Source organism: Typopeltis vanoorti, chromosome 9 (genome assembly GCF_054136105.1).
Source record: "Typopeltis vanoorti isolate ZY-2024b chromosome 9, IOZ_Tvanoo_1.0, whole genome shotgun sequence".
Classification (NCBI taxonomy): Eukaryota; Metazoa; Arthropoda; class Arachnida; order Uropygi; family Thelyphonidae; genus Typopeltis; species Typopeltis vanoorti.
Window position 1 is genome coordinate 97,315,568 of NC_143557.1, and position 11,333 is coordinate 97,326,900.

The window sequence follows — 11,333 nt, forward strand, 5'->3', positions numbered from 1 at the left end:
CCAGTGTTAGTTCTTCTTTTATTACTGTGGGGAACCACATCGACTGGGTTGCTCGTGGACCTAGTGGAGAATGTTTGTTTGTGAGAGGAAAGGTTGTTTCTTGTAGCTTTTGGACAGAGTTCACGAAATGCTGATTAAAGTTGTTTGCCAACAAGGATGTATGTTATCACTATCACCTTTATTGTATAGTGAGCAAGTTTTTAAAGATATTGCAGAATTGAAGAGTGTAGGAGGTAGGAACTTCAACACAACTTCAGATATGCAGATGACACAATCCTTATTGCAGAATCAGAAGATCTTCAAAACTTAGTCACAGAAATTTACAACAGAAGCTTAGACATGGGATTAATTATTAGCCTAAAGAAAACAAAGTGCATGATTATATCAAAAGAATATAAATACGAAACTAAACGTAACTCTTAATCAAAAGAAAATTGAACAAGTTAAATCTTTTATACATATATCAGGGACAAATATTTACAGAAGGAGGAAATTCCTTGAAAGAAATAAAAAGAAGAATAGAGATAGAAAGAAAAACCTTCATTGATATGAAAACTGTTCTAACATCCAGAGACTTTAATTTAGACACACGAACAACATTAATAAAGTGCTATATCTGGTCAAGCATTCTCTACAATAGTGAAACTTGGACTGTAAATAAAGAAGTAGAAAAAAAAATTAAATGCTTTTGAAATATGGACCACCAGAAGAATGGTGAAAATATCATAGACAGAGAAAAGAAAAAATGAGGATAAATTAAAGATACCAAGAAATTATATACTTGGTTTAATCCTTTATCCAAATGTAAGCAAACAAGTTTAGGCCTGATGTATTTTCAGGACTGGAGCAACTCGTGGCAAAGTTGTATGACTTCACATCGCTTGCCTTAGTATCCCATAATGCAAAGCACATATCCTTACGTGTATGTATAATTGTATGCATTATGGGAAGGGTGACTACCCAGACCGGATTCCCTGTATTATGTGCGGGGTTACCTCTCCAAAAACTCGTGATCCCCCATATCATCCAACAATGAGTGAATCGAAGGATCAAAAACTCAGCGTTGTTTCCTCAGTAACAGGCTCACCCCACCACTGAGCAGAACCGCTCATATTTCATCTGGGGGGGGGGGGGGTAACAGCAACAGCCCAGCTTCAGTTAAAACTTCATGGGCTACAGCATTGCCATTCATCACCCAAGCTTTCAACTGGTTCCATCTTTATTGAGGTCTCTTCTGTGGGAGCCAGACTCAGAGGTGATACCAAGGTTGAAGTAATGCAGAAGTCATATTTTTACGTAGGAGTTGTCAAAAGGTGTCAGACCTTATTATTAAAATACTCGGGATTAGAGATAGTTGTTGAAAGTGCTTCCACTTGTTATACTATGAATTAAACATACCAAGAAATTATGAAGATTATAAATTAAACATACCAAGAAATTATGAAGATTATAAATTAAACATACCAAGAAATTATGAAGATTATAAATTAAACATACCAAGAAATTATAAATATCGAAACTGGCCTGGATATCGGGCTCATACAGTAGCTCTGGATTTCAACAGTAGCGGACATCATAATATATAAAATTTTATATAAAATTTTTATGTGAAATCCTGTTCCTTCTGATACTTTTGTATAAACCACGTACATAATATTTGATGGTGTATTTGCATACTAGAATCGTTTCTTCCTCTACCTTAAGGATTTGTCTATAAATTAGATACGTTTTTTTTTAGATTTTAACCTGCTTCTTTGTTATAGAGTGTTCATATTTCATATCAGGAGTTTATATTGGTCAGGCTTTAATTGTGTATGCATTTATAATAAACTATGCTGAGATTAAATATTTATGTTGAGAGTTCTCAATGCTCAGATGAGATATGATGGTAAAAAATTATATTAATAATAAATAAAGATAAATAAATAAAATAATAACTATAATTCATTATATTTGCGTATTATTATTTTATTATCATTTATTATAAATAATTTATAATGTATTATAAAGAATTTATAATTTATTATTATTTTATATTTATTATAAAATATAAAATTATATGCATTAATTTATAAATAATAAAATAATTTTACATAAAACTTATCTGAATATTTAGCATATTTAGTAATATTTTTAATTTTTAAATTAAATTTAATTATTTATATTTATATTTTATTAAACAGATTGCAGAGCCTGTGTAGCTCAGTGGATGTGGCGTTTGCACACCACCGCGCTAGGCCGCACGAAGGAAGTCTTGGTTTCGAGTCTAGTCGGCGACAAGAGGAAATTTTTCTAAGCCTTTTTTCGACCGGTTCCCGAGTTAGTCGATCTCTGGCACGGGCAAGCAGGTTTTTCCTCCCGGAAACTCGGGTTTTTCGTCCTGTAAACTCAAGAAAATCGACCGTAGAACCCACATTATTTCAGACATTAAATATATTGTGTTAGGGTTAGAGACCACGAGATGGCGGCACATTTGAGCCGTCTCTCTTCACTGCGTACCGCTTAATTAGTGATAGCCTTGGGCCATCTGTCTCTGATTGGGTACCAGTGGAGATTGAACTGCCCACTCAGTCTCCAAAAAGTTAGATAGGGCTAAATGGCCTCGCCTACTCCCGTATATACGGGAATAAAAAGGCGTTAGCTGTTTTTTTTATATATATATATATATATATATATATATATATATATATATATATATATATATATATTCTTCTCCCTACTAGTTATTAAGCCTACTGGCCTGCCTGTTACAAAGTTGACTTCAGCTCTTCTAAGCCGTATCCTTCCCGAGGATAAAGTGGCTAGCCCTATGCCTCCCCCTGTATATCCTATGGCTGTATGACGTGTGGTCGGTCTACGCCGAAGACTTAATTTGGCTATGGCTGAGGAAGATCCTTCAGCTGTGATATACAGTATATATATATAAAAGATATATTTGCAATATTCATTATACATACATCGTTGTCTCATCGTTGACCTTTTGAGAATAAAGGTGGCGCTAAGATTCAGCAGAGAGAGAGAGAGAGAGAGAGAGAGTGAAATAGTGATAGAGGAGAGAAAGAAGCCTCAACCGACCAGTTTTAGCTGTTGACCCACCGGGTACTTCTAAAACGGTCGTTTGAAATTTAAGGGAAATGAAAAGAATATTGAAAATACTATAAAAACTAGTATACGAAATATAAAAGCTGGTAAAATAGACTGTATTATAGATGAAATACTTATTACTTTTAAATAATAATTCGTTTAATAAGAAGCTTATATTATCTCTATCTAATGCAAGCAATAAAATGTAATTTCTCTTGTCTTATTAATAATAGTAAATAATATTGGGTCTTTAATATAATAAAGAAAATTTTAACTTTTGATAGTTCGTATATATTTATAAGGGCTGTTATTATTAAGTTTCAACCAACGTTGCTACTAAAAGTAGATTCTCACAATGCTTATAGACACTAACAGTTTCTCATTGCTGATTTTCAAAACGTAAACGTCCCCATGCTGTCACGTTGTAACCTGAAACTAGTTATGTCATAACCCGAGCCAGGTAATCTTCCATCGTATTCGGATATTTTTGCAAGTGTGACAAATAATTTACACCGTGATGTTACTTCAAGAAGAGAGTGTGATGTTAAAGAGAAAACGCTCAGCTGAATTTAGTGTTTTGGGTTCATCCCCGGGTATGCTCTTTAATCTCTTGTTATCCGTGGCACACTTTGCTATACACCTTTCCGCATGCTGAGAAAACGAGCCATTACGATAGGCTAAGTCTAAATCACGTGACCAACAACTATCCTAAAGGATGTGTAAATAGCAATAGGGTGAAGGGCTATAAAAGGAATGATTTGGAGACGATAAGTCACTTAAACACATTGCATCTTTACTAAGGTAAGTATGTCGTTATTCGATCACTAATGTTTATCTATGTTTCGCTATTTACAGTACACGACTCCTCTACGTGAAGGTTGGAGTTTATAAAGATCAATTTTCGGTATTCTTATTTAACAACTTTGTTTCAACTCATGACAAACAAAACTTGATTAAACTCATCTAAGCAGTATATTTTCACATGCTAGAGAAAATATACATACATTTAATTCATTCATCCAACTCGAGCTGTAATCGATAAACTCGAGAGAACATATTATTATTCTTAAAGTTCTTAAAAGAACTGGGCGATGGACTGAGTCCTTGACTCTTTATCCCGTTATCTGAATGAAGTAAATCTGTGTGGATGGAGGGTTATTGTTGAGCTAAAAAGCTCTAGTCATGGCTGGGTAACAGCAATAGCCGAGCCTCAGTTAAAACTTCAATGGCTACAGCATTGCCATTTGTTACCCTGGAAGTCCTAAAAAGGACTTGATCTCATGGTTCATATATATTAACCATGTTTCTCCACATATTATTATGAAAAGTTCATTAAGTTGATCAATAGAATTTATAAATATTGATTTTTGGTGTCAAAAAATATTTTTATTTCTATTTTAAGATTTACAGAAATCAGATTTTATTCTTACTCATTTTATTTAAAAATGAAGAAAAATATCAATTTATATATATATATATATATATATTGAGATAGAGTTTTTTTTTTAAATCCAGCTGAACCTAGAACAAAGCTAAACTATAAAACGTTATGCATTGCAGATTCGTTGTTTACAGAGGCACTAACATGAAGGTAACAGCAGTCTTTGGTGAGTACAATTCACGCTTCTTTATACTTATATTTAATATAATCAATAATCATATAAAAATATGACAGCTTAAGTTGTTGTTTTTTTTTTCAGTTGCAAATTGAATTGCAGTTTTCTCTCTCGTCTTATCTTAATGATGGACGGGTCATTATTCTCATAATATTTCTCAAGTAAAAGAGTTAGGAAGATGTTTGAATTGAACCAGATAGTTAATTCTTTATCTACTGTTTGTATAACATAATTTTATTTCCTAGTTGGGCCGCAAATATTATCTCCAGTAATTAAGTAGTTACAATTATTAATTGTTATGTGCCTACACATAACACCTACACCTTAAGTTCTTATAAGAACTGGGCGATGAACTGAGTCCTTGACTCTTTATCCCGTCATCTGAATATACATCATCTGAATATATATATATATATATATATATATATATATATATATATAATATATATATATATATATAAAGGACCGGCTTAAAGGGGCGAAGCAAGAATGCTTTTCATCTTCCCCGTTATCTGTAGAGGACAGTGTAGGGATACGGTGTTATTCAGATATTAAAGCTCTGATCATGGCAGGAGGGTAACAGCAATAGCCAAGCCTCAATTAGAACTTCATCGGCTACAGCATTGCTATCTATTACCCTCCAAGGGTATTAATCTCCAAATCACCAGATGTCTCTTCCAATCCCCCATAGCTGTGATTAAGACTATAGTCGCGATATGTATATATTTAATAGGTGCTAGATTAATTAATCGCTATATCACTGATTCACTCTATTGTTCTTTAAGCAAATATTCATTTTCTGCTACGACCATTTTCTATACATATTTTCATTAACAAAAATCCTCCAGTTTCTTCTAAATTCATTAAAATATGAGTTATAAATCCGCTTTTTTGCATATAAGTCACAGACTAATTTTTTTTTCTATTCTTACTTCTGTTCTTTGAACGAACTTTTTTATTTGTATTTCCTGAAACGTATTTGTTATTTCTCCCAACACTCTACCACCCACTTGGTATTGGGATGTAAGTTGAACAGTGGTGTGGGCGTTTATTTCGCATATATGTTATTATTTATTTATTTTATATTCCTAGAATTTTGAAGGAATATAAATGAAGTTTCATTTTTCTTATATTTTCTTTTCTTACAGTATTTGCTTCTTTGGTATGTGCTACAGCTTTCTCTCGAGTAAGTTATTTTTATATTAATATTAATTTTGTTTTAAATAAATAAATTTCTCTAATATTTTTAATTTTTCATTTAGTATTATCATTGTATTCTATATATTCTTTGGTAACGCATAAAAAATTTTATGCTAAATTAAAAAAAATTCATGAATCTGGAGTTTAAATAAAACACCATCCAGTTCTAATTATAATATTATTACTTTTATTATCATAAGAGAAACTGTGTTACTAGAACCGGAGAGGACTTCCAGGGTAACAAATGGCAATGCTGTAGCCAATGAAGTCTTAACTGAGGCTCGGCTATTGCCGTTACCCAGCCATGACTAGAGCTTTTTAGCTCAATAACATCTCATCCACACAGATTTCTTCATTCAGATGACGGGATAAAGAGTCAAGGACTCAGTCCATCGCCCAGTTCTTTTAAGAACTGTGTTACTAAAAAAAATTAATAGAAAAGATTAATAGATATCAACGAATGGCGAAATACGAAAAATTTTATTGCACTTTCCTAATTCTAACAGAACGGAGAGAGAATTAGATTCTCATTGTTGTGATCATCAAGAGAATGTCCAGTTATTAATACTAATATATTTTAAAAACATAACATCAATACTTTCTACGTAAAATTACATACAACCGAATATTTTCATTTCTTTATGATTTTAATTAATTAATTTATTTTTCAGACAAAACGTCAAACTTACACTTTGCCTGATGGTGCAGAAATAATGGTCGGATCAATTAATACTGGTTTTTCGTGTAGTGGAGACGGATATTATGCCGATGTGGATAACAACTGCAAGATATTCCATTTATGCCACACCGTGTTGGAAGAAGGTGAGGTTCCCAAGACTCAGCAGTATAGTTTTCTCTGTGGCAATCAGACTGTCTTCAATCAGTTTTCTTTCACATGTGAATTTCCCGAAGAATCCATTCCATGTAACAGTGCCAGAGATTCCTTTTAGAGATTTTAGAGGCTCCCAAGACTCAGCAGTATAGTTTTCTCTGTGGCAATCAGACTGTCTTCAATCAGTTTTCTTTCACATGTGCCTTTCCCGAAGAATTCATTCCATGTAACAGTGCCAGAGATTTTTTTCCCGGACTCTCTGCTATTCCAGGTTGTGATGAATTCTCCGATTATCAGGGAAATAAGTGCTTTGGTGTTTGAACAACGGGAGGGACTAGCTTGGGACTCTGAATAGTGCGATGTATTATTGTGTGCTGTCAGTATATGTACATAGAGAAAATAAAACCGCATTCATATAACTGTGTCTTTCTACCTCTTTTTTTTTGTGGACTCAGAACTTTTATCTCGCTTTGTGATTTTATAATAAATATATAAATATATATATATATATGGTAGTTCAAATTTTAAACCTAATGCTAACGCTCTGTGTTACTTACTGCTAGAGGAATTATAGAATTTCATTGAAATTGAAATTCAATGAAACATAAAATAAATTAAAAAAAAAAAAAAAAAAAACTCAGTGAAATAAGGAGCTACCTTAGAGTTGAATCCTTTTAGTAGTTCAGGGGATTAAAAATATTGTTGAGATTCAAACATGTCTGAATATTAATTTCATAATGAATATTTTTTTAATCTGACCACATTGGGCTGAATAGAATAAACGAATAAATCAAATCCATTCTCAGCTAATATATTTAGTATAGGGAGGAACTCTTAAACATGGACCATAAAAAGGAAAGATGAAAAACGAATTCAAACAGCAGAAATGAAATTTCTCAAAAAAAAAAAAAAAAAAAAAGATGGATATACCAAGTAAATGAAGAAATTTTACAGTTCCTGAATATAAAGCCAATTAATTACTACATAAAACAGTATAAACAAAAATGGATAGAACATTTAAATCGAATGGACAACAGCAGACTACTAAAAAAATTATACAAATATAAAATAAGTGGAAAAAGAAGAATAGGAAGACCAAGTAAGAGATGACATGAGACCGGAACAGGCCACCTGGCCTAAAATCCATGTTAAGAAGTGATAGCCCTCGGTATTTTAGTAAAGAAAATGCCTTCTGTACGTGCTGCCATCTATGAACTGTTGTGCTAATCTTAGTAACCCTGAAAGTGATTTATTTACTACAGTGCTTTTCGAACTATGATTCGAGAGTATTTATAAGAATTGAGAATTTATTTTTAATTGTGGGATTATTGCATTTAGTCAAGTCTTGGTGAATGTAATTTAAGAGAATTTGAGATTTAAGATAAACATACGAAGATGTTGTTGTAGTTAAATTTCAGTTTCGATCTGCACATTTTTATTGGCAATTTTGTAAAACGATTCTAATTTTAAATACCTACAGTACTCTTGATGATGATTACATTGCGATCGAAATGTGATGTGCATGTAATAGTGTTAGTAAATAACTGAAGGAATAATATAATACAAGCTTTTATTATATATATAATAATAATAAAAGGCAATTATATGATTATTAATTCAACCTAGAAAAAGAAAAAAATGAATATTTGGATAAGTATTTTTTTTAAATATGAAAGTGGTGTGTCAAGTTCCAATAAAACTTTTGGAGCTAATTTAACACATAAATATTAAATTTTTTCTGTACCAAATCCATCTTTTAAATTACAGTAATAAATTATAATATACATTAAGATTCAAATATTTTATATATTTTTTTAAAATCCCTATGCGTTTTACTGAAAACTTGGAACCAAAGAGATTTTTTAATTTCTTTTGATATTACGTGAACTGAAACACTACACTATAGATAAGTATTTAGAAAAATTAGCAGAATTTATGATGCTAAATATCATTTACAGTGGATTTATATTTTAATTTCTATATTTATAAATCATTTATAATCGCTAATTAGTACACTGTTTTTCATAGTTAGTTGCTTGAATAATTCGATAGATTACTTTAAAAAATTGAAAAAGCATTGATTAATAGAATATATTCACCAGAATATAACTAATAATTTGAATGTTTTAATTTAAATATATAAAAATATTTAATAAAAAGTACTTGCAGTTTTAATATTACTTTTTAAATTTTAAATAAAACTAAACAATTCTTAATCTTTTCAAAAATTTTATGAATATATTTAAACACTTCTATAAATCCAAGTTATTGTATGTATAATAAAAATAAAACATTGTCTTCACTCCAATGAAATCCTTGGAGAGCTAATGGATGGTAATGCTGTAGCCAATGAAGTTTTAACTGAGGCTCGGCTATTGCTGTTGCCCTCCTACCATGATCAGAGCTTTAATTTAATAGGGCAATAATACCTTATCCCTACACTATCCTCTACAGATAACGGGGAAGATGAAAAGCATTCTTGCTTCGTTAAGCCAGTCCTTTGAAGGAGTCTCTCGACTCCTGTAAATAAATAAATAATGCACAAGTATATCATCATGGATCTTTCATTGTTCATTGAGTGCGTGTGGAATTATTATCCTACATTAGTGTAGGATAATAATTTCTTCCCTGAAGAAATTCAAGTACTTTGGGTCGGTCGTCGAGAGGAATGATGACTTGGATGAGGAAATACAGCACCGAATAACATGCGGCTGGAGGAAGATGAGCGGGGTCCTGTGCGACAAGAGAGTGAGTTGTAAGATGAAACGAAAGCTGTATAAGATGGTGGTGAGGCCGGCGATGCTCCATGGCGCCGAGACGTGGCCTATAACAAAGGCACAGGAGAGGAAGATGGAGATGCGGATGTTGAGATGGATGAGTGGTGTGACAAAGAAGCACAGGATAAGGAATGACTACATCAGAGGGACGATCAAGGTGGGACCGATCGGTAAGAAGGTACAAGAAAGCAGGCTGAGGTGGTTCGGTGATGTAGAGAGAAGGAGTGCGGACTATGTTGGTAAACGAGTGGAGCGTATGGAGGTGGAGGGAAGGAGGAAAAGAGGCAGGCCCAAACTCAGATGGAGGGATAAGGTGGCAGAGGATCTTAGGGAGAAAGGATGGAGTCGGGAAGATGCCCTGGACCGGAGAATCTGGAAGAAGAAGATTAAAGAAGGGAGCGCCGACCTCGTTTAACACGGGATAAGGCGTAGCGAAAGAAGAAGAAGAAGTGTATCTAATTTAAATATTTCATATATAATTAGAGAGTGAGCATTATTGCGAGAAACATCTGACTCAGCTTGCGCTAATGCGGTCACGAGAATTATTTCAGATGAGAGCAAAAGATGTTTCACAGTTTTTGACTGAAAAGGTTTTGTTATCGTCATCAAGTGCATTAACCGACTTTGGATTACAACTAGTGTTTATCCGCATAAAATCATACGACTCGCAGATAAAGTCACTAGAAACACATATAACGATTATAAAATTATTGTTAGAGCAGTATATGATTTTCTGAGTGACTCTTTTTCACTTTTTTGTTTTTAATTTGTTGCTGCTGCCGTATCCTTCAATCATCAATTTTATTGGAAGAAAATCATCCAAAACAATAGATTTTATTGACATTCATAAAACTCTGATTTACTTGTGGACCTTTACTAATTTATTTCGTTCATTAGAAATCCTTTTTTTTATAACTATGCTTCCATTTTTGTCAAAAGTTCCTCCACCACATTCGAACCCAGGATAGATTCAAAATTGAAATTATTCCATATCATATCATATCATTGATATTGCATATCAATATCAACATCATTTGCAAAGCAATTACATAGACACATATATATATAACAGTTGAATGCAGAACGCAGAACGATACTGATTTGATGGGTGAAGCATAAATGCTTTTCATATTCCCCTTTATCTGAAAAGGAAGTTTTTTGAATGGAGAATTATTGAGCTTTAAGCTCGCCCTGGAAGGGCAGTGACATTAGCTGTGTTCAGCTGAGCATAGAATTGACTTGGGTCTTTTGTATTTGCAGAATTCTGTTTCATTATAGTCTGAAGCTTGCTTGATCAGCGGGTTCAGATGATTGTTTGTCTTGGTGAAGAACTTTTCTGCTAGGTCATGGAGGAGGGATGTGATATAGGGAATGTTGACTTCTCTGTAAATCTGGGAGTTTCTAATTAACCATGGGACATCCAGAATCATTCTCAGGCATTTGTTCTGTATTCTCTGCAGCTTTTGAATCTTTGTATTCGAAGTATGGCTCCATGCAGGAGATGCGTAAGTGATGACTGGGCGTATTACCATCCTGTATATGAGTAGTTTGTTCAGAGTATCCAGTTTGCTTCTTCTGTTGATCATGGGGTAGAGCTGTGCGATTACTTTGGATGTCTTCGAGCTTGTGTGTTTTATATGACTGGTGAATTGGAGTTTTTTGTGAAGCATCACTCCGAGATATTTGACTTGGAATCTTCGTTAAGATTCCAAGGAATCTTAACTCATAGCAGATGTATGTCTTCCTTGGTCTGGAACTTTTTTCTAGTGAATGGCTGAACTCTTCTGTGGGTTTTGCTTGTATTCTTCAGTCCATCAACCATTT

General features: G+C 33.1%; 1 protein-coding gene across 1 annotated transcript; it reads left to right on the forward strand.

Moving 5' to 3' along the window:
* Positions 1-3,601: 3,601 nt before the first annotated feature.
* On the forward strand, positions 3,602-6,850 carry LOC150103281 (uncharacterized). Its single transcript, XM_090398437.1, has 3 exons — positions 3,602-3,677; positions 5,849-5,886; positions 6,572-6,850. Exons 1-3 carry the CDS (start codon positions 3,602-3,604, stop codon positions 6,848-6,850), a joined length of 393 nt encoding a protein of 130 aa, XP_090254563.1.
* Positions 6,851-11,333: the final 4,483 nt, after the last annotated feature.

What these genes read in the sequence shown, in the direction of transcription:
- LOC150103281 (XM_090398437.1), top strand. Translation starts at nt 3,602, where the DNA reads ATGTTACTTCAAGAAGAGAGTGTGATGTTAAAGAGAAAACGCTCAGCT. An exon ending in TGTTTTGGGTTCATCCCCGG is followed by an intron (nt 3,678 to 5,848) that starts GTATGCTCTTTA and finishes CTTTTCTTACAG; the next exon opens with TATTTGCTTCTTTGGTATGT. An exon ending in GTGCTACAGCTTTCTCTCGA is followed by an intron (nt 5,887 to 6,571) that starts GTAAGTTATTTT and finishes TTTATTTTTCAG; the next exon opens with ACAAAACGTCAAACTTACAC.